Source organism: Desmodus rotundus, chromosome 5 (genome assembly GCF_022682495.2).
Source record: "Desmodus rotundus isolate HL8 chromosome 5, HLdesRot8A.1, whole genome shotgun sequence".
In the NCBI taxonomy this organism is placed as follows: Eukaryota; Metazoa; Chordata; class Mammalia; order Chiroptera; family Phyllostomidae; genus Desmodus; species Desmodus rotundus.
This window is the reverse complement of record NC_071391.1, coordinates 149,891,928-149,916,082: the sequence shown is the minus strand read 5'-3', so window position 1 is coordinate 149,916,082 and position 24,155 is coordinate 149,891,928. Positions and strand designations below refer to the sequence as shown.

General features: G+C 39.6%; 1 protein-coding gene across 7 annotated transcripts in view; it reads left to right on the top strand.

Annotated features, from left to right (window-relative positions):
• The window catches only part of LCLAT1 (lysocardiolipin acyltransferase 1), a 140,116-nt gene that overhangs the window by 31,585 nt on the left and 84,376 nt on the right, over nucleotides 1-24,155 (top strand). For 4 of the 7 annotated variants that reach the window (XM_045189296.3, XM_024552614.4, XM_045189298.3 and 1 more), the window contains exon 2: nucleotides 22,502-22,670. In XM_045189296.3, coding sequence (XP_045045231.2) covers nucleotides 22,506-22,670 — 165 coding nt within the window. In that variant the 5' untranslated portion in view covers nucleotides 22,502-22,505. Of the gene's footprint in view, nucleotides 1-13,163; nucleotides 13,215-18,182; nucleotides 18,372-22,501; nucleotides 22,671-24,155 lie in introns of those variants that run through there. The other 3 variants (XM_045189295.3, XM_053924042.1, XM_045189299.3) reach the window with 2 other exon arrangements.

The window sequence follows — 24,155 nt, the reverse complement described above, 5'->3', positions numbered from 1 at the left end:
TTGCCAATTCAGGAGACCTGACTTTTAGTCCTTAGCTTGGCTCTAAATAGTTAGGTAATTTGGGACAATTTCCTTCACCTCTTAGAAACTTAGTTTTCTCATTGGTAAAATGAGAGTTGGATTGAGTGATAATTCATCGTGAAGTTGATTTACATTGACACGCAGTTCAGAACTGTGCAGAGAGCGGTCTCTTTGGGAGGTGTTACCTTCCGGGGCTGCCTCACAAGAAAATTGGCATCGCATATGTTTACCCCTCCTTTTGACCAAGTTTTATTACTGTGCTTGATGATCCATCGTATTCTTGCAGAGCAGTGCCCATGTGACTTCGTAATTGCTTCAAAAATTGAAATTCGCTTTCCAAGTTTGAAGCTTTGTTACCATTCCTTGAGGGTAGTTAATAGAATGTGCTTGCTAAAGGCTCTGAAGGGATTTTTCCAAAAAGGACTTTTAACAACAATATAACAGGCATGGACAGCACCGTTGGAGTGAGTACCAGAGCCTCCCAGGTCGGTCTTTTTGAAGCTACAGGCCTCGTTTGGAAATAATGCCTTCTGTTTTTTCTTTTTCAAGTGGATTTACTTTATGGGGCTTCCCATTGTACTCTCTGACCCTAGATTTGAGACTCTTATTTTAAGATTTAGTATTTTTTGGTGTCATATAACTCATAGCTTTGCCATTAGCCAATATTATTTTATTGTAACTTTAAGATAATAGCACTAGAAAAGCAGATCTCGTTTCTGTTTCTTTGTCCAGAACTTAGGGGAAAGCTAAAGCTTGTCCGTACATTTAATAAATCTTAGCCACCCATTTCAATATGATTATAACTGGTAGGAGCAGAGTGTTTAATATGTACATGTTTGCTTAAGGCTGTAACATTTAGTAACATATTTGCCAGACATTTTAAAAGACGGGGCTCATTTTTAAATAATTAAATTGAATTATTCATCGAATACTATTTCGCTTTTCAAATGTGTGGCAAATTGGATTTCAGTGAACTGAAATTCTTTCTCCTTGTAGAAATAACTTTACAGATCTTTTACCATGGTAATAGCATGTCGTGTGTTAAAATTAAAAACAACAGTAACTCAGTTAAGTAGAAAGTTCTTTAGAAGCTGACTGATGATATTATCTAAACATTATCAGACTGCTATGTGGTAGAAGTGGTGTTTGATAATAATTCCGCTCAACAGGCTGATCTTTCCCCAGGGAATACTTGAATATTTTCCATGGAAAGCAGTATGATAAGACATACATGCTACTGTTGGAAACTGTTAACCTCAGAACGTACCAGCAGATGCGTTCCCTTGCATGATTGCTTTCATTTGGTTTAGTCATCCCTCGCTGAGTAAGCCTAAGCTGCCTGGGAAGGCACGTGGCTGACCTTCACAGGAACGTTTGGAACTTAGCAAGCTTACACCAGGGTTCCAATAAATGGAATACACATCCTTCAGATGCCTCTGACAGCTGCTTTTTCTCTCCGTTGTTAAGGAGGCATGCTGTGCACTGCCCTCTTTTTCAACCCTTGCCGTTAGAAGTATATAGGGGACAAGGCAGAGAAAGTGATTTTTACAAAGCTTTGGTTTTAGTAGAGGTTGGGAATTAGTTTTCGGCCCTTAATGAGCACATATTTCCATGGGTCATGGTAGTTTCTAACCGCACACTTCTTTAGGGTTTAAATTGAACACTTTTTTATTCCAAACAGAATTCTTATTTTTATTTCAGAGTAGAATGATGACATTTGAATTTTTCTAGTGAAAACAGCATTTTACTTTCTTTATTGCTATTTTCAATGGTAATTAACATTCCATCAGTCTATTTTAAAGAATTAGAATAAAATATTATACCATTTTTAGATTAAAAGTAGTTATTCAGAAAAGAACATTTGGGGTTAATGCAGTAGCAGATTGTTTTTTAGTTTGCTATTTTTTTCTTAAATTCCCCTTTTGAGTTCAATACTTCTCATGAATATTGTATGTTTTATCTAAGATTTTGAACTTGGATACAAAAGAGTCAGCTGGGTTTTTTTCAATCTCTGGGGCATGTATTTTGAGCATAGTTTACATATGTTACACTTTCTGCCCACTTTCATGTAACTCCGGTTTTTGATATTTTAACCCTTATGGCTGTTTAGGACAATAAGTCTGTTCTAGTTTGCAAAGCAATACAAGTTCGTTAGAAAATATTAAAGCATTAAAAATGTACAAAAACACTGGAAAGTGAAAGTAAATCTCCACTACTTACAGGACAAAGACTGAATCTGTTATATTAAGGAAAGGGCATTATCTTAGAACTGTAGATAGCCTTAACTGCCATGTTTAAAAACATTTTTATTGTAAAAATTAAATTATGAAATTGTAACTTTTATGATATCACCTTGTACCTAAGTTATAGAAAATTGAATTATAAGTACAAAATAATAAAAGTAATGTAGCATTCTAAACAAATTATCAACTTGTACTTATTTTTCTCACTTCATTACGGATTGGTAGAAACTTTGACATACATTGGGATTGGTTTTCCGTGTACACTAGGGAACCGTTGACCTAACCAGCTTCATCTTCTCTCCCTACTGTTCAGAATACAGCCAGTAGACTTTTGCTTAGTTTTGACTTGCTTGTTTTCCTTCATGTGGTCCCCTCATTCCTGGTTCCATTCTACCCATGCTTCTTGCTTCATTTCAAATCCCCCTGTGGCAGAGACTACTGACTGTCCACCAAAATTTGTCCTCTTCTTCCTGAACGTGGAGGTAGCTTTTGTTTCCCATGTGGCTGAGTTCTAGCCAGTGGAATGTGAGTGGAAATGGCAGGTTGTGGGTGCCTGTGTTTTCCTTCTGACGGCTGGATGGGTAGCACAGTGTGGAGCATGGGGGATACAGAGCTGTACTGAAGCAACCTGGATTCCTGAAACACTGTGGAAGAGCGTGTCCACCAACCTGAGGCTTCCTCCCTCCCCTCTGCTGCAGGAAATACACTATTGTGTTAAGTTGGGTTCTGAAATGTGTTTTTCAGTTTTACCTGCTTTAATAATGCTATTCAGTACTTACTTCTGGGAGGCAGTTTCTAACTATTCCAGTTCACTTCGATTATTATTTTTCTCCTAAAATTGTATGGTACTTATTAAGTATTTGCTATTCACCTTAAAAAAAAAAAAGGCAGCATGCATTTAATTTGTGCATGTCTGGTATTTCTTCTGTATTCTCTTTGGTACACAGATTAGGCACTCCGCAAAGACCATAGGAATAAAATGTTGGGAACAAATCTTTAAAATAAGGCAGAGATATTGGTGTCTGCAGTGGTGTTAAATTTGGTTAAATTAATTTATTTTAGTTGTCTCTGGTTAGGTTTTCATTCTAGAGGAGAAACATGTTATAGAAAACCCATAATTTAATACATTAGAACAAAAATCTTACAAACTAGTGAAATTTGTAGTAATGAAGCCACTTCCTTTTCTCAACTTTCCTTCCCTTTTTCCCTTACAAATATTAGGCTTTTACAACCTGTCCTGTTCTGGGCCCTGGAGGTACAGCAGTAAATAAAACAGACAAAATTGCCTTCTTGGAATTTACAGACAGTAAACAAGTAAAACATCTGTAATGTTAAGTGTGATCTGTATCTGGAAAAAATAAAGTGGGGGCTGAGGGTGGGGGTGGCAGGTGGTAGGACGATGCTTGGTGTGTGCGCTGCTACTGGGGTTGGTGTTACAGTTCTCAGCTGGGCGGTCAGAGAAGGCCTCTCTGCAAAAGTGACTTTGGGCTCGGACCTGAGTCAGGTGAGAAGGAGTATGTGGCTTACTGGAAAAAGAGCTATTAGATGGAGGAGACCACAAGTGCTCTCCAGCCAGAGGAGAGAGCGATGAAAACACACTAAAATGGTGCGGTGATGGTTGCACTGCCCTGTGAACACACTGAAACTGCTGAAATGTGAACTTTAAGTGCATGGAGTTTATGGTGTGTGGATTATACCTCCGTGAAAAAGCTACAAACAAAGCCGTCAAAGCTTTAAAGGTCTTCAGCCTCAGCCCAGGAAAAACCCTTTTATTCCTCATGCTCTCCTTAGACGGTTCAGTTGTGTAGTCGTAGCTATGACAGCAAATCAAATCCATCCTGTTCAGGTAGATGGATATGGTGAAGCACAACAGTCATGAATATTCGCAAACTTGTATCCAATTACTTTGGCTGTAAGGAAAAATTCCAGCACTGAAATCTGGTCGTGTATATGCAGTTTTCATCACTTGTTGCTAAAGTAATAGTATTATCCACTTGTAACTTGGGAAGAAAGGTAATGTTGGCTTCACACTCATAAATGCACAGTCTCAGGGGCTGAGACTGTGCCGACTCTGCAGCTGCGTGGCCCACCAACATGGCAGGTGCCTGAGAGCAATGCCCTGAGAGTCACGCTTGCTTTCTGTTCCCTTTTCATGGTTTATATTCAGGACAGCTTGGCTGTCTTAGCCTGTCTTAGCCTGGCTCCCTGGCTCCCTGGCTCCCTGGCTCCTGATTGTTTGGATTCTGGCTCTCAGATATTATCTTTCATTTTTTCCCCTCTGGAAACAATCTTTAGCTCTCAATGAGTGTGTCTTTTGTGCCACAAGTCTAACTGGATCCCACCCACCTAGGCCACGAGGACTTAAGTTCTAAGCATCTAGGAAGAGAACTCTTAGAGCTAGAAAGGGTCTTAGAGTTCAACGTTATATAAGTAGTCGCTGCACAGTTGTATTAGCTTCTGAACAGAATTATACACCTAGTCACTGCGTCGCCTGTATTACATTCTCAACATCCTGAATTCTGTCCTCAGTGTCTTTCTCTAATGCCATTACTGTGTTTCCATAAGGAACTAAGTAATGCTCGTTAAAGGCAGCATCCCATTGACCCTAAGGAGATTCTTTAGATTCTGTTGCAGTGTTTAAAATCATTGATTCTAAATATGTATTTTACATAATAAACCATCCAAATCATTTTGTCTCAATCTATACTTACTCTTTGCCACACAAGCAGTTTTCCTGTGCATTGATAAGTCACTGAATGGCCCACTGTAGTTTGGAGTTGAGAACACTTAGTAGTTCTAGGCCCAGCTCTGCCACTAAGTCATTCCGTGACCTTGGCAAGGATCTTAGTCTGATTAAAAACAAATTTTGTATTTCAGAAGTACATCTGATAAGCTAGATTTTTTCCTACTTCCAAGTGAATGGATTTTATGTAGAGAACATAACTCAAGTATGAGTAAAATAAAAGTAAATGCAATGTTTCTTCTTTACCTCCCTAAGACCCATCCAGGAGGGAAAGAATGGGTTTCCACTCCATGAAGATAGCAGCCTCACAGCTTCTTACCACACAGGCAGGATGCCTGGGGGAAAGAGCTGGCTCCTGTCACCAGGTGGAGGAGGAAGGGGTGATTCTGCCTGCAGGTCTTCCCGCGTCAGGGCGTGGGGAGTGCCCTGTGGCCTCTTCCTGGCCTGAAGAGAGCCACCCGCTTCTGCACAAGAAACCAGCCATTACTCTTAAAACATTGTCAAAAACTGGTCACACTGTTGTCTTTCAGATGAAGCATTTGCATCTGAATTCATGGTTTGAATCTTAATCTAGCTGTATCAGTTTACTTTTAGTAACGATAATAATAACCAGTATTTACTAAGTGTGTGCTGTGTGCCAGCCGATTGCTGCGTCGGGCACATTACATGTACTAACTCACCTGATTTTCACAACTCTTGACCTGCATTGCTGTTGCCGCTATTTTTACAATTGAAGCAGTATCCTGTTGCAAATTCCACAATTATTAAGTGGCACCTCTGGCATTCAAACCCAGATAATCAGGGTTTGGCTAAATTGGGGGCGAGCCGGATGTTTCACGCTAGGTGGCTTGGGAGTCACAAAGGAGATTTTCCTGGGAGCGCCTATGCTGATATAGCAAGTTACTTTACTTTTCTGGGTTTCTTCCTCTGTAAAATACAGTTTGAAGAAACTAGGACCTTGAAGTGCTTCCTGTTGAACAAGATGAAGATTTTGAACCCACAAATTTATCCTAAATTATTCTTGTTACTTTTCAACAGATTTATCTTAATGCAGCATGAAATTTGCGTGTCTGGTGCAGATTGAGAAGCACTGTGGCTTTCACAAATGTACGAAAAAAATGAAGGAAGTAAAGTAGCTTGTTAATAATGTGCTTTAAATTGGTTATGTATTAAAATGATATTATTTTAGATATATTGGGTTAATCTATTAAAATTAATTTTACCAGTTTTTCTATACAAATTACATCATGGCTCACGTTCCGTTTTTATTGGACAGTATTGTTTGTTGAGAGTCCTCCGTGAGAGAGAAGGGTGTGGTTCCAGTGGGTAGGAATGTATATGACCAAAGGATAACCAGTCAGCTTTTTATAATTTAAATGAGTGGTATCAAAAGGAAATACAGGATTTGCCGTTGGATTGTCTTTGCTGAGAGGCTATCATTTAGCTGCAGGAACGATAACCTGTTCTATAAGTTTTCATTCTGAAAGGGAAACTATGATACTTTGTCTAGGTCCAACATACATTAAATATATACATATACATATATATACACATATATATGTGTGTGTGTATATATACACACGTATATGTATAACACACACACACACACACACACACACACACTTAAGTACCATCCTAAATTAGTTTGTAACCTAAAGTTAAGAAATGTATGTATTTTCTGGCTACCAATAGGTGTGAGATGTGAATAATATAAGAATAGATGTCACAGATCTCTGTCCTGTAGAAATAATACAGACATGAAAAAAACTATCAGTTTGATTCAATAATTGTGTCTATCACAAATGGACAAATAAGCCTTACGGGAGTCCCGAGGAAAGGAGGAAATTGTTTTGAACTAGTCTTCTTTGGGAAGGGTGATTGGAGGGGGAGAGAACTGAGCTGGTCTCGTGGGCTGGAGTGCATTTCCGCAAGTGTAGCGAAGAGGATATCTGAGTAGACACTTAGACACAAAGAGGGACACGTTGAGTGGAGTGAACAGGAAGAGTTTGGCCGTGGCTACAGTGGGGTGTTAGGAAGCTGGGTAGCTGGGGAAATTTGGGCCAGACTGTGGAAGACCTTGAGTTCCAGGAATTTGGTGTCTTTAAGAAGTTTCAAGTTGAAGGGAGAAGAAAAAGCTTTGGGTTTATGACACTTTACCCTCAAGTCACTGCTTTTGCAGTGGGTATCACTAATAACTTATGTTCTTGACCTAAAATGCTAGATAGTTTTAGTTGTTGGTAACAAGAAACACTGGAGAGCTTGATTTTTTTTATTAGTCCCACTTAGCATCACCTTTCTGTTTCCGTAATTTTTGATAAATGTCATTTGAGATATATCACAATTTCTCTGTTTTGGGGAGGAGGGGAATACACTGAATCTATGTGACTTTATCTTGATATTTCAGGATTCGTTTCACATTATGTCCATTTCATAAAATATTTTTTAAATTGATAATTGGGACATATGGGCTGAATTTTTGCCAAACTCAGGGCTTCCTTCCTTTTTTTTTTTTTTTTATCCTCACCTGAGGACATACTGATTTTGGAAAGAGGAAGGGAGAACGGGAAACATCGACGCTAGAGAGAAACATTGATGGGTTGCCTTCCATACAAGCCCTGACTGGGGATCGAACCTGCAACCTTTTGGTGTACACTCCAACCCACTGAGCCCCCAGGCCAGGACAAGGGTTCCTTTTGAACTTGTATCCCTAAATTGATTTTTTTATTTTACCATTTTCACTTTTTCTTAAAAGTAAATAGTGATTTTTTAACCTTTTTTTTCCTTTTTCTTAATAGTAAAGTACACAGTATTGCAATAAATAACATCCTAGATAATGGGATAGAATTGCTGTTCTACAAATTTAATTATTTAATGAAGTGCAGGGGCAAATTTAGTATTTTTTGTTCTTGCCCACAAATCATCACGCACACTGACTTTATCATTCATTATTAGTGTTCAGAATATTAATAGAATCAGTAAATTATAGGATTGGAAAGAACCTTTGAGATTTTCTAGTCAATTAATTCTTAATTCTATCTAACCCAAAGCCCCCTTTTCATAATAAATATTTTGTGATATTCTGTTTAGTGTCCTGGAATGAAATTCACAGTTAATGAATTAAAAAAAAGATATTTATTTATTTTTAGAGAGAGAGGAAGGGAGAGAGAAAGAGAGGGAGAGAAACATCAATGTGTGGTTGCCTCTCGTGTTCCCCCTACTTGTGACCTGGCCTGCAACCCAGGCATGTGCCCTGACTGGTAATTGAACCCGTGACCCTTTGGTTCGCAGGCCAACACTCAATCCACTGAGCCACACCAGCCAAGAATAATGTAAGCCTAGTTCAAATAAATACAAATAAAGTAATATTATAATCTGTAATATTTCTACCTTTGCTTACAATAATTTGTGGGTTTTTTCACTTCCCAATTTAAAAGTTTTTTTCTAGAATAGTGACTGTATATGATTTATCCTTGCTTCTACCTCATTGCCCAGATACTTCATAAGTGTATTTCATAAATGAAAATTACACAACATAATTCTTGAGAATTAAGGACATTTCCAGAATTCCTTTACAACAGAAGACGGTTTTAGGCTATGCATAGTTGTTTCTCTAAAGCAGTAGTGTCTTAACTTTCTTCGAATTACAAACGCCTCTGATAAAAATTGGTGACTCTGTTTGCAGAAAAATACATATATACATATAAATTTTATGTATTTATATACATATGTAGCATACAATTTTAGTGGGTTTATTAACCCTTGAATACATCCCATGAATCATCTGTGGGTAAACTACCCTTTGCTGTGTGTGAAGACTAGATTGTAGAAAAAAACTGATTTACATATTTTCTTCATTTTGCTTGTACCCATTAAAAGAAAAAACTACTATAAATGATAGTTGATTATTTGACAAAATGATGGTGGTTTCATTCAGTTTATCTTAATTTGTAACTTTAAAATTTTATTAAAGGTAATGACATAACTATAGAATTTAGAAATAATGTGATCAATTTGTGTTGTGTTGACAAACTGTAATATGAAATAGGAAGAAAAACATTTTATTCCTTGTCCAGTCAAATTACTTGTTAGATGCCCCCTCAAACAGTGGTATTTTATGCCTTCCAGGGAGTACCATTAATTTACATTAGGAAAAAATTACTGATGTCAGAATATTAACTCTTAGATATGAAAAACAGCGTACGTGCATTTATATTGGATAACCCACATTTTATGCTCCCCATTATTGGTTTACTCTACCCCCATTGGTAACATTTTGATGTGTTTCTGTCTAGACTCTTCTCTGTTCAGTGATTCATTCTGTCTAGCTTGGACCCCTGTGTTCTCTGGCTTTGCTTGTGTTTGTTCTTTTCTGATTTCTGACGGGGTAGTTGTCTGTATAATTTCTGTTTTCCATCAGCATTTGTGACCACCAGGGTTGAGTGGGTTAGCTATTCATGTCTTCATGGTCTCCCCACTAGGAAATTTATTCTGGCTTGAGCTGTGATCATGTAACATACGCTTCACCCAGTTGAAGCGGACAAGGCGGCGGGTGTTGGACTGTTCACCGCTGTGCAGCCCCCACCATTACCTGACTTTACGTGGACAGCAAAGGGACCACACGTTAAACCTGACTAGCTCAGGGGAGGCCTGTGTTACCACATAGGACGGTCTGAACGGAAGGGTTCCTACCTAAAGGCAGGTCATGGCGGGCAGTCATGACAAAGGCCGGTCTTTAAGTGAGCCTATCTGTGGTCTTTTTGCATCTAAGACATGCCTTTGGAAGGTCAGAGTGGTCCCCTTTCTTCTAGACCCCGCAGAGCACAACCTCCCATTAGAGCCAGAGACCACCGAACCCCTCGTTGTTATCTTGTTGCCCACATCATCTCTGCATGCTGTGATGTGAACTGTGTTGTACCCACCGATGTAAAAGAAGTGTCTCCGTGTTTTACTCTTTCCTCAGTCCCAGAGGTTTCCCCACCTCGTCTTCTTCCACCTCCCTAATCTTCCACCAGTGGCTTTCATGTAACTCCCTTAGGTCTCCTTTGGTTACAGAGCATAAAATAAGACGCAAAACTGCCATTCTCCTAAACCTTTCCTTAATCCGTTGAGTATTTGCTTACCTGCAATTGTCAGTTTGGCTTAATTAAACTCTTCTAAGACTTTTTCTTAAGCTGGACGTCCTTTCATCAACCCTTAGAACATTGTTTTTAACCTTCAAAACAAGCAATACTCATTAGCAGTCACCCCCATTCCACCTGCCTCCAGCCCTGGGAAACCACTAATCTACTTTCTGTCTCAGTCGATTTGCCTATTTTGGACATTTCATGTAAATGAAATCCTACAATATGTGGACTTTGGTGACTGGCTTCTTTTCACTTAACGTAGTGTTTTCACAGTCCATCTGTGTTGCAGCATTTATCAAGTACTTCATTCTTTTTGTTGATTAATATCCTTGGTTCTACCTCATTGCCCATTACTGATGGCTGTACCACTTTTTAAGTTCATTTTCCAAATGAAGACTACTTGAGTTGTTTACACTTTCTGACTATTATGAATCGTGCTGCTGTGAACATTTGATGTATATGTTTTTATGTGGACATACGTTTTTGTTTAATTTCGGTATATGCATCTAGGAGTGGAATTGCTGGGTTATATGGCATATTTAACCCTTGGAGGACTGTGATGAGTAATCTGAACAAGGAAGGTGGTCTTGAATAACAGGTAGGAGGGATAATAGAGTTATACCAACCAGTCTTTCTGAGATGGTTTCATGTAGTAATGTTCCACTTAGTGTGGGTGTGTGTGGTTTTAACTTTTATGTCTTATAAGGAAACCTTATGTAATAACAGGAAATTGTTGAAATATAGCGAATGTGCTTGCCATTTACACAGAAAAAAATGGTGACTTTTCATTAAAAAAATGCTTGCTGTTAATAATTCACTTGTTGGAAACAATTTGGAAGAAACAAAAGCCAACAGGAATCCTGAGACTTGAACCAGGGACAGTACAGTGTGCCCTGTGGAGAATGAAGGATGCCAAGAGATCGGCCTCCGTGTCTTTCTCTGTGTCTCAGCTTGACTGCGTGAGTGCTGTGCTTCCCCCAGGCCCAGGCCTTGTTGGCATCGTAGTTCCTCTGCCTGTTTTACTGAGCGTCGTAGCCACCTCCGATCCCTTCCCAACAGAAAGAACACGGAGCAGGTCCCTGGAGGTGGGAGGGCCTAGTCTCGCTGTGTCCCCACGGGCTGTGCCACCAAGAGCGCATGCCAGGTCCCTCAGCTTTTCTGTCCCCCACTTTCTCCACTGGTATAACAAGAGAATCATCTGTGAAACCAACAGATGTTTAAAGCTCAGTGGTCTTTTTTTTAAAATAATTTTTTAATTTTTCAGTTACAGCTGACGTACAGTATTATATTAGTTTCAGGTGTACAACCCAGTGCATAGACATTTACGTAACTTACAAAGCGATCGCCCCAATAATACATAATTAATACAATATTATTGACTATTTTCCTTATGCTTTACTTTACATCCCTGTGACTGTTCTGCAACTACCAATTTGAACTTAATTCCTTCACCCCTTTCATCCATTCCCCCAACCCCCCTCTCATCTGGCAACTGTCAAAATGTTCTCTGAATCTGTGAGTCTGTTTCTGTGATCTTAATTCTAGCTCTAGACTCCTAAGAATTACAAAATGATTGTCATACATACTGATTTTTCATGAATTCGGTATTTAATATACACTCCCTTGTGTTGCTCCCCTCTTTCCCTCCCTCTTTTCATATGTATTCTTCTCTACACTAGGTGCTAGCTGTGCCCTAGGAGGGAAAGCCTCACACCGCCCTGTGTAGCGCCTTGCCAGAAGATGGTTACTGCTGGGTTTCAAGGACTGTGGGGTGACTCTACTTGGTAGTTATTTTCTGTTTAAAGGAAATGATTGAAGAAACTCGATAAATTTAGGCAGATATTTTAACCTTTTCCCTTTTCTCTCTTTTTATCAGCATGCTTTTGACTAAAGTAGACATGGGTATAGTTCGAAATGAGCATTCTGTTTTTGCTAACCGTTAAAATCACTTGTATTGCCCTGACTGGTGTGGCTCGGTTGATTGGGTGTCATCCCACGAAGTGAAAGGCCCCTGGTTGACTCCTGGTGGTCAGGGCGCAGGCCTGGGCTGCCGTTTTGGTCCCTGAATGGAGTGCGTATGAGGGGCAACTGATGGATGTTTCTTACATCAATGTTTCCCTCTCTTCCCTTCTCTCTAAAAATAAAATGAAAATAACTTTTATCATTTTTGCTAGAATGTTATTGATCCTGTGAGATTATATACAATTATGTGATTCCTGTGGGGTTGTCTTATGCATCTCATAAAGGGAAAGCAAAAATGAGCTTCAACTTCAAGGTAACAGATAAATGCGCTACAGTAAATTGAACGTTGGTTTTAAGTGACCGTTTTTAGGCCAAGGATGCTTGGAGGTGCTGGTGTGCTTTAGTTTTCCTAGGGTACTTTATCATTCCTATCTTAATTTATGTTTTTATGATTTTAATCTGTAAAAATTTACTTTGAGTTTGAAGTACGGCAAACAGTAATTGCCCACAAGGTGTGGGTTACTGCTGCCTCAGCATTTAGTCATTCTGTCTCTGGTCATGGGATAATTGGGAGATAGGCGTAACTGGCATTATTGGCAAGCTGCTAGGTTTTGGCTCTGCTTAAGCTTCTTTTCCCCTCCTTCTCTCCCTCCCTTTCCTTTAGACTGTGTAAGAATGAAACGAAAATGCTCTCTTTTTAAAACATTACAGAAAGGTCTGTCCCTCCCTGACCACTCTCCTTCGTCACAGCCCCTCCATCTTCTCAGAGGTGGCCGTGGTAACATTGGTGTGAGCCCTTCTACGCCGATTCACGTGAATTTACATTTATCTGCATAGACCGTATAGCGTCGGGCTTTTTGGGTGGGGGGAGGGTGTGTGGTTCTCCCCTTCCAAAAGGGTATTATACTCTTTTTGCCTAGCAGTGTGTCTTGGGTAGCTGTTAATGCTAGAAAATGTAGCTTGACCTTATTCTCTCCGGCGCCACATAGTGTTTCATAATGTTGAATGTACCAGTTTATTTAGCTGTTCCCCTATTAATAGCCATTTGTGTTTCCGATTTTTTTGTTACAGGCAATGCAGAAATGAAACCTCTTTGAACTTGCAGTTGTGTGTTCCTCTAGGGTAGGTACTGAGCAGGAGTTCATGGTGGTAGGTGTGCTCACAGTTACCATAGCTCTAATCAGTGTACCCTCTTAAAGTTTTACTGCATCCAGCTGTGACAGCAAAGGCATCAACAAATGGTTCTTAGAATATCTAAGAAAAACTTGAGACTTTTTTGCCACTCTGAGAGAAAAAATGGTGTTTTGTTTTGATTTACATTTTCTGAAAATAGTGAGGTTGAAGATTTCTCAACAAATGGTTGAAGATTGACCATTTGTATTTTCTTCCTGTAAACTGAATATATTGAATTGGATTACTTATAAAGTACCCACTTTAAATGATTACATATACAGCTTTTTAAATAAATATTGAAATATAACAGACATAGAGAAGAGTACATAAGTCACAAGTACACAGCTGGGTGACTCTTCATTGAGTAAAGAAGAGTCCATGTGTAACCATCGCCCAAATCAACACAGAGCCTCACCGAGAGCCTCACCGAGACCCTCGAAGCCCCTTGGCGCCCCTCCCAGTCACTGCCCCCGCTCCTCCCTTTCCGGGACAACGGTTATCCTTACTTCCAACTATACATTAGTTTCTCTGAACTTTAGATAAATAGAATCGTACAGGACATACTCTCATCTTTCACGTATTAACTTTTGAATTTAAGAATTGCACCACAGTTTAGAGAACCATGACTATTTATACAGATAATTTCTTCTCTCACTAAACTTCAAGAGATTAGTCTCATTATATTGGCTTGGCCAAAAAGTTTGTTTAGGGTTTTTCTGTACGGTGGCTCTAGTAGTGCTTAGTTGTCTTTAAGTTCATTCGAAACAGTTTTGTTAGATTGTATTGTGACAGCTGTCATATCAGTGTGCATTTAAAAGAAAGTTATCCAATTGGTGAATTTTTGTGCAGCCATTTTAATATTGAGTGTGGAAGAAGATATGCAACATTTTCTGTGTATTATACTTTATTTCCAGAAAGGTAAAAGTGTGACTGAAACGTAAAAAAAAGACGTGTGCAGTGTATGGAGAAAGTGCTGTGACTGATCGAATGTGTCAAATGGTTTGTGACGTTTCTTGGTACTTCTGACATTCTAGCCAAATCTGCTGCGGGGCTGTCTTACGCATTGGAAGAGGTTTAGCGGCACCCCTGGTCTCTACCCACTAGAAGCCAATAGCAGGAGATAGTGAAATACTCAAAATATCCAAATCAATTGAGTTATTGGTGGAAATGGAAGATGCGTCTCTTATTTTATGGAAAAGTCTAAATGGACTTTTTGGCCCACCCAGTACTACCGTTGATGTCCTCACACTGTTCTAAGAACTGTCAGAGTGGGCTCCCTCCTCCGCCCCTGGCAGTTAGCAAACTTGTTTACTGAAATCCAGTTGACTTTTGAAAGTCCTTGCTTAATTTTGGGTAGATCTGAGGTTTGATCTGCTCTTTAACTGTCAGACCCAACCTTCTGCTCTTTAACTGTCTTGTGTTTGATCAAAATTGGTAAACCGTGGTTTTACTTTGTCGAGTGCTCTCTAGCTAGAATACCTGCTTACCTGTACCTTCTTCTTGTGCTTGGGAAGATATTACTCTCTTGTGCTGCTTCAGGAAGCATGGAGCCGTGTAGTTTGTCCCTTTCCCGTCACCGTCTGCGTCATTTCCCAAACAGGTAAAGGTGCCAGTACAAACTGTACATTTGCATTTCAGCTTCCCCTGCCTGTCTTATGAATCCTTAGTGGGTACGGAAAAGTGTTTTAAGTGCTTTTTGGCTTATTTTTGGTTTTTTATTTCTTTTAGTGATTTACTTATTAAAGGAGTGTACCTTTTTGTCTTCAGAATATCTCTTACATAAATTCTAAAATAAAAATTTTTAGTAAATTTCTGACATGTTTTAGTGGAGACTTTTTTTTCTTTTTCTTTTTTTTATTATGGTAAGAGACTTAAAAAAATTTAGTAAAATAAGTAAAGATGAATACAATTACTAATGGTGGCGTTCTTTTACATTTATTCTAAATTAATAGTCTGTTTCCTAAAAGAATTTTGAGTGATTTGCAAGGAAAGACATAGGCAATAATGCCAATAAGAATACAAATAAAAGATTTATAAGAGGAGAAAGATATAACTATAATCATTACTTCTAGAATTACTTCTGTTAAATTTATCTATGAGCCACTGTCTTTTGAGACTTGAAAGGAAAACTAATTTGGTGCTCATTGGAAAATAAAGCATACCGCTTCTTCAGGTGCGACAGATGTGTTTATGTTACCAAATTCGGGAAAATGCAGAAATGCTCTTCAGAATCAGGTCATGCAAATTAACATGCATTTAGGGAGTTAAAAATATATGGAATTTGAAAGAAATTAACTAGCTCATAAATATTTCACTATTGTTTGTGCACAGACTGTATCAGTGTTACTGTGTCTGGGTGTGAAGTGTTCATCTAGCTTACAAGAGAAGTGCATAAAGAGCCTTTCACTTAAATTATTTAAATGACGAACGCAGTTAAGTTCTTTCACATTGTGTAATCTCAGTAACCAGGGTTGACTGTGGTAGCCACATGTTAAAGCATTTTTATTTTCATTGCTAAGTGACCACTTTGTGATAATTATTACATCCACAGGTATGGCGGTGTGGCTCAGTTGGTCGGAGCATTGTCCCCTAAACCAGAAGGTCGTGGGCTTTCTTGATGGCCAGTCAGGGCACATGCCCACATTGTGGGTTCGGTCCCTGGGTTGGAGCACGAATGAGAGGCAACTGATTAGTGTTTCTCTTTCACATCGATGTTTCTTTCCCTCTCTCTCTCTCCCTTCTCCTCTCTCTAAAATCAATAAGCATGTCCTTGGGTGAGGATAAATAATAATAATTAAGATTATTATTATTATTACATGTGCATATATGCAATAATTGACATTAGTTTTCACACTTTTATTATATGTATTTGATTTTGGCATTTGAATCGAGATCAAGATGTTGCTTATTTATTTTGGAGTAGACTTGGAAAAAACTTGTCTCATCTATTTGTCTCAACTGATTCCCAAGGATTGTTTTTTATGGCAAAGTATTTAATTAGGCTTTCAAACAAAGAGAGGTAATTCTCTGTCACCTGGATTAATGAATGTGTTCTTAAAACCTTTATAATGAAACTATTTTAATTATAAAGTAATGCGTGTTTATTCTTTATAAAAATTAAAGTAATATAATAACATGAACTAAAAAGTAAAAGCTCTGTTCCTTTCCTGTTTCCCTGTTACCAAGGGTGGTAACACTAAAAACATTGCTAGTGCATCATGTAGTCAGAGCAGCGTATGGTATGTGGTATGTGTGCACACTGGCAAAAATGTCTGGGCCCAGCCATTGATGGAAGATTTGAAAAGTCACTGTTGGTAAACACACAAGTGTTCTTCACTGTCCTTAAGAAGGAGAACATTTCCAGCACCTTAGAGGCCTCCTGTGTCTTCCCACCACAACAAGTTCTGTTTTTTGTTACTCATTGTTTTTCTTTCAAATCCACGTCATTTTCCCAAATAGATTTGTGTATCCATAAACGATTTATTTATAATTTTTCTTGAAAACTTGAGAAGTAAGCATAATCTATCTAACATTGCCACTCTTAGAGGAGGACTCTTACAAATACAGAGTTTCTGAGTGATAGTCTGACCTCAGCTTCCCGGAGGGTTGACGAGATCCTTTTCTGGGAAGGTAGTGGGCAAGTTCACGCGTAAGTGATTCCTGGCAGTCCACAGCAAGGAAGGGCTCACTGCAGTCAGGGTGTCTGCTAGGACTCGCACATGTTGGTGGGATCCTGTTAAAAGCTCCAATTTACAAATCTGTGGCACATCACTCCCCCCACGCCGAGTGCACGTAAGGTAAGCAGGACAGAGTAAAGGCCCACTGAGTTCGGATACTGGACAGTTGGCCAGATTGTTGCTACCTAATGATTTGTTTCTTGGAAGGCAGCTGTGCTCACCACTCTTCCACCAGCGCTGACATGATTTGCTTTTTGACACCAGCCTTGCAGTGTTCAGCTTTGAACTTCGAGTTTCAGCAAAATTGCAGATAACTCACATGTCATGGACCTTTGTTGGGTTGTTCACGGGTAGTTGACCTTTTAGGTGTTAAATGAATAAGTATCAAGAGCCTTCCATAATGCGCCTACTATGTAAATAGCAGGCGCTTAAAAAAGGTAGTCAAAAAGTAGGCCTTTGAGGTGTTTTTCCCAATTTCCTCATCTGTAAGCACCCGGGTCAGTGACAGGGTGTGGTCATCAGGCTGCTGAGCAGCAGCGCTGGAGCAGGTTGGGCCTCACGGTGCCCTCTGACACCAGCGTCTGTCAGTGCCGGCATTTTTGTCACGTGCCCATGCACTGTGTGATTTAAAGGGCAGAGAAGCTCTTTGCTCTGAAGGCTCTTTTTACACCATCTGCATGCTGATTGACTCCATGCTTACGTGTACTTTACTACTTTTAACATTTACCCCCAAAACATGAGCCATATGCCCTCCCACCCTATCGTGGCCTGGGTGTGTGCACTTCGCCCCTAGGACTTGTGTTCTCGGACTTCTTGCAGCTCCAGGTGTGTACTGTATACCTCAGTATCTAATGAGTTACAGCTCCCTGCTGCAGCCATGCTGTTGCAGATTTCTCTGACTCTGCCTGCGTGCATCACCACCCGAAATAATCTCTCCCCTCTCCCAAACTCTTATCCTCCGGGAGTCTACTGCCTTCTTTAATCCCTTTTAGCAGAGTCCTTCTGGCCTTCCTTTGATCTACTCATACCAGCTGCATACTTGCGTTATACCTCTATTATAGCATATATCACGTTGAATTACAATAGTTTCTTAGCATACGTAGCTTTGGTATTAGACTGTGAGCCATACTGGTTAACATTGGAATTATGTGAATAAAATAACTAAGATTTCATGAAGTAAAATGTGTTTTCCTTCCTGAGAAAAGAACTGGAGGTATTCCCAATGGGTTCTAATTGTCCTTTTCAGGGAGTATCCCACACTGTCATACATCAGGAATAACATAGGCAACTGGAGCGGAAGCCCGGGGGGCTGTTTTGGTTCCTGTACTCTACTTTGCCTCTGCGTGGTGGTGTGAGCGTTTGAACCACACATGGTTAGACAGCATGGACAAGCATCGGGATCAGAATCACGTGGCGAGCTGGGGCACTGGTAGGTCGGAGAACTTGTTAACTCATTGAAGGGAAAGTAGTGCTGTGGGAAACAGTTCCTGGGCTACCCTGAGGTGTAGGCATAGCTTTTCAAGGTGACCAAGAACCTTGTGTCTGTATCTCTGTTTTTGGCAATGAAATGGATGTGCCATTTTAAAACTATGATTATTTCTTTTCCAAATGGCTTTTTTTAATGAGAATGCTGTTAGTATTGTACAAAGAATACACAATAATATGAAATTGCAGTGATTGTAATGACTTCTCAGTGACATAGCCTTTTTTTAAATTTTAAAACATTTTAAAAGATGAGGCGTTTAATGTACCTGTTACAGAACCAGACTCCTTTCCCAGCAGAAGCTGGCAGCCCCGGTCCTTGGCGCTCCCCACGCTCTCGTGTGCCCTACATTATGTTAGGTGCCGGGGATGTTCACGTGGGAGGGGCATTGGGTTTCTTCACTAAGTGCCTATGAGTTTCTAAAATTTGAAATACTTTTTGCATGAGCTATTACAAATTTAGTTTAGAATTGTTACATCTTATTTTATAGACCAATTGTTTTAAAGTGCGCGTGTCTAATAGATTACAGGAGTAATCTATTCTTGAGAAAGAAGTACAGTGTAGCATTTTAGACTGAGCGTGGACTTGGACACCAGGTTTCTTGGAATCAGATCCCAGCTCTGCCATTTTTGTACTAGCTGTATTAATCTTGAGATGTTACTTAGCCACTTAAACACTTTGTGTCTCAGTAACCTTATATATAAAAGGTGAGGCAATGAAAATACATCCAAGAGGGAATTACTGTGAGTGTTCAACAAGTTCACTCACGTAAAATATATGAAGTATGAAACAGTGCCTGGCATATTCTAAAAGCTCACATAGAATAATTTTAAAACTTCTTTTTTAACCTACATACAGTAAAAAAATCACTTTTTAATTGTACGTTCTGTGAGCTATGACAAATGCGTAGTCGCATAGCAATCAGGAAGCAGAACAGGTTCCTCACCCGCAACACTTCCCTTGTGCTGCCCCTTCATAGTCGCTCCTCTCCTCACCCCAGCCTTTGGCAGCCGCTGGTGTGTTCCCCCTCCTAGAGTTTCGCCTTTCCCAGAAAGTCATCTGAATGAAATCACACAGGAAAAAAGAAGTCACACCGTTTGAGTCTGACCTCCTTCACTCAGCCTAACGCACGTGAGATTTGCTCAAGCTGTTGCCTGTATCAGTAGTTTGTCTTTATTGCTAAGTAGTATTCCGTTCTGTAGATTGACTACAATTTGTTAGTCCATTCACACCCGATCAACATTTGGGTTGTTTCCATTTTTTTTGGCAATTGTGAATAATACAGCTATAAACAATTGTGCACAGGTTTTTGGTTCAACATAAGTTTTCCTTTGTCCTGGATATTCAGCAGTGGGAATGCTGGGTAAATGTATGGTGAACATTTTAAGAAACTGCCTAAACTGTTTTCCAGAGTGGCCATACCATTTTGTATCCCCCACCCAGCAATGTATACGTGAGTTCTGCCTGGTCTGCATCCTAGCCAGCACTTGAGATTGCCAGTTTTTAAGAAAATTTTAGCTACTCTAAATAAGTGTGTAGCGTAATTCTTAACCATGTTCGTCTGTCAAACCTTTGAGCCTTGGGAGAGGTTATGGAGTGGGGCTAGGTTAGATGCAGAGCCAGGGAGGTGTTCATAGGAGGAGCTGGAGGGACCATTAGATTTGTGAGAGGCTGGTGTGTCTGTCAGTCACTCTTGTATCCCCAAATGACTAGCACAGTATTTGGTACACGGTGGGTATGTTTGTTGTATGTTTATTGAATCAGGAGCAAATGATTGAGAGGTTAGGGAAGAAACAGGAATAGGATGGAAAATAATTTTAGATTAGACTTCATCTGAGTAACCCCAGTATATTCATGTGACACATCCCTTTAAGTCTACAGTTAAATATATGTTTCAAATTGACTCCATTCTCTGACTCCCAGCCCCTTTGCAGGAAAAAGCACAAGGCAGAAAAGACTCGATGCTACTAACTTGTTGCGTGAATTTAGGAAAGTCATCTCCTGGTCCTCAGCTTCATTATTGTGAAATGAAAAGATTTTATTAGACTATATCTCAGCTCCTTTATGTATATGTATGGTATGTGTGTGTGATGACGTCTTAGTAGGCGAGGAAGAAGCATGGCAGGGCCTTTGGTGGGGGCTGGGGGGCGGGGAGAGGTATCTATGAATACCTTGCATAGTACATCTTACATCTCACGGGGAGTGCAGGGGTATCTAAACATAGAACTAGCTAATGAGCAATTGGCGGAAACAAGCAGAGATAGAAAAAAGTAGTTACAGGTTTTCAAATATAGTAGCAGCATTGCAGGATTTTTTTTTTTTAAGGGTATAAAAGGAATTAGGGGTTGAGAATGCTGAATTTAGAAGATCTTTTTCCCTATCAAGAAAAGCTGAAGTTAAACCACAGACTGGAGAGAAGCTGCCTGTAATGCCTTTCAGTGCAAAGGGGAGGGGCTGAGCCTCAGGGAAAGCACAGCCGAGGGTGTGCAGGCACAGCCACAGTTCTGGGCCTGTGTGAACACATCGTTTGGCCATTGCCTTCCAATGGGCCTTTCTCCGCCCTCGCGGTCTCCCCTCACTTCTCAGCTCCGAGATAGAAAAGAAGTTCTTGTGAGATATTTATTCTGTTTGTACTCTGAACGATTTTGTACACATGCTGTTAAGTATTGGTAGAGATTTGATAACCTACTTACTACCCAGATAAGCTTGACTCTGTGTTGCTAAGGGATTTGGTCTGTTTTGTTGTTTGTCTGACATTATTTACAGGACCATGGCATTTGAAATTTTATGTATTTCCTGCTGTGATTCTTTTCAAATATTCAGAGGTCTTGATTGCTGGAATACCTTTTTTAATATATAAATTTTCAGGCTATTTTTGTTTTCTTTTTCCTTGTGATGAGAATTCTTAGGATTTACTCTCTAATGATTATTGTTTTCATAGTTTAATATTTCCAATAGTTTTATTATTCTGAGGTAAACCATATTTTTGCTCTAATATAGTTTAGGTTGTAAAATCAAATGTCTGGTTATTTATTTTAGTCTGTGTTTCCAGTAGCTAACTTTAAAACATCAGTATCATGCTCTTCTGTTTATGAGGCTCCACAAAAGTACAGTTGTCCCTCAGTATCCATGGGTATTAGTTCCCACTAATCTGAGGATGCTCAAGCCCCTTAGATAAAACAGCGTAGTATTTACACGTGATCTACACACAGCCTCCCATTACTTTAAGTCATCTCCAGATTATGATGACTAATACAGTGTAAATGCCATGTGAATAGTTATTAACACTGAATTGTTAAGGGAATAATGACAAGAAGAAGTCTGTACCTGTTTGATACAGATATGACCATCACAGGCCTAACTACATTGTGTACTTCAGCAGCAAAGTAACATTTTTTTCCCCAAATATGTTCTGTCCACAGCTGCATTCACAGATGTAGGGCCCACAGATACAGAAGGCTGCCTGTAACCCTTTGGCAAATAGTTTAGGGGAGAGAGTGAGGAGCCCGACTTCTGTGTAACCTTTCAGCTCATAAAGAGCCAGTCTAAAACTAATTGACCAAAGATATACTTTCAGATTGTAATGTAAATAATTAACATTTCTAGATTAAAAAAACCTTTTTTTAGTGCGCTGTAAAATTGTCATCACTTTTAGGCATAGTCACCCTTAGGAAGCTGTTCTGCAGTTTTTAGTCCATGGAGTCTCTTTGTTGTAGTAGGATATGAAAAAAATTTTGTAATATTTTAAGATTTTGTGTTCGATAATATCCTGGAAAGGAAAATATGCAGGTTTATGTTACTGCTAATAAACAGACAACAAAGTCTTCATAAACTGGACAGCTTTACTTTGGGGGGCCATGTACTCTTTTGAAGGTGTGAATTTCGAATGCACTGCCATGTGTTAGACCAGTAAGCAGGTCATGTAGGAGGGTCACCTCTGTGGTGTTCCGGCTTTTACAGCATTTATCAGGGCCTATCCTGTAGCCCTACAACTGAACATTATGTAGACATCATTCTGAAATTGAATTGGGCAGTTATGTGTAGTAACAAATTTACCTTTTTTTACTATCTTTCAGAATCATGGTGTCATGGAAAGGGCTTTACTTCATACTCACTCTGTTTTGGGGAAGCTTTTTTGGAAGCATTTTCATGCTGGGTCCCTTTTTACCTTTGATGTTCGTGAACCCGTCTTGGTATCGCTGGATCAACAACCGCCTCGTGGCAACCTGGCTCACGCTTCCCGTGGTAAGTTACACGCCAAAGCAGGAGACTGTACCTGAGTGGCCTAACCTATTGATTTTTACTTTATTAGAGCCGGATTCCGTGAAACGTTAGATGTTGAAAGTTTTCCCTCTTGTATAAGAGGTGTATTAGAATTTAAAGGGGGAAAATACAAAAACTAGAGGGAAATAAAAATAATTTATGTCCTTTGTAGTAAAATACCTTAGAGACATTTAAAAAGTTTCTTTTTTATTGTCGTGATTTTTCTTTTTAAAATTTTTCCATTGAGGTATGCTTTATGTATAGCAAAATATGCAAATTTAAAGATACATATTGAAGAACTTTTTTGCATCATTAATTTTATTTTGCATTTCCATTTGTTTTACAAAACAACAACAAAAATTAAGATTGAGATAACAGACTTTTAAGAATTTTTGGTATTGATATGATTGATTGAATTCTTCCCAGTAAGCACAGAATTAAGAAATAAAGTGATTTCCTCTCTGCAGGCTAGGTTAACAGCATCTGTAAGGCAAAGGCACGCACAGGTGTGTGGAAGGTGTTTAGAACGGCCAGGTATTCCCTGCAGGGTCAGTGCACGCTGCTGGCAGCATACTCCCTCGGATCTCAAGCCCGGGCGTCCAGGAGGGTTCCGCACCAGACTCCTCCCTTGTCTGGGACCACAGAGGCTTCCATCCTTCTCTCTCGCTGCTGATGGGCAGTGCGTTCTCAAAATATGGAGGGACATGCCTGCAGCTGCCTTTACCTTGAGCGGGCTGCGTTTCCTGAGTGTGATGTTCCTTCCTTTTCCTGAGCAACACCTAGAGCTGAGTGTTTGCTGCTTTATTGACCTGTTATGGTGGAGGTTATACCTGAAGAGGAAAACTAGAGCGGCATCCTCTGCATCCAGTTGCTGAAGCATCTTCTGTACCCGGTTCTTTTGAGCTGGGTCTCTGCTTATGAAGCGGACTGCACTGCCGTGTCTGTGGACAGGAGAGCACAGTGCTTGTGATACGGGCCCCTCAGGTGGAGGCTGACTGGGAAACATTTCTGCAGACAGTGGTGGGTGTACCTATGTCGATGGAGTAGGTATTTCTTAAAAGTGTCCTGTAAATTGAATTTTAATTAATCATTTACAGCTTACCCTATTTTCATGTTTAAAAAGGAATCCTGTGAATAATTTTAGAAATTACATTTGTTCCTCTTTATGAGATTAGTTTGTTTTTAAATTTCTATTCAGAGATATCTGTTTATGAAATGTGATACTGTTAAACTAAAAGCAGCCCCCTGCCTCTCCCTGCCCATCCTTCCTCTCCCCTCTCTTCTGTATCTGCACTTAAAGCTGCCTGTTCTACAAGCACAAGGAAAGGGACAGTGTACTGGTAGATAATAAATAACTGTGGTGTGGTTGCATATTTAATTCAGGTATAAGGGGGAGAATTAGAAGATTTTCTTAAAAGGAAAAGTCAAAGTAAAAACCCAGGGTGTAAAGATGATCCTGGCTGTTGA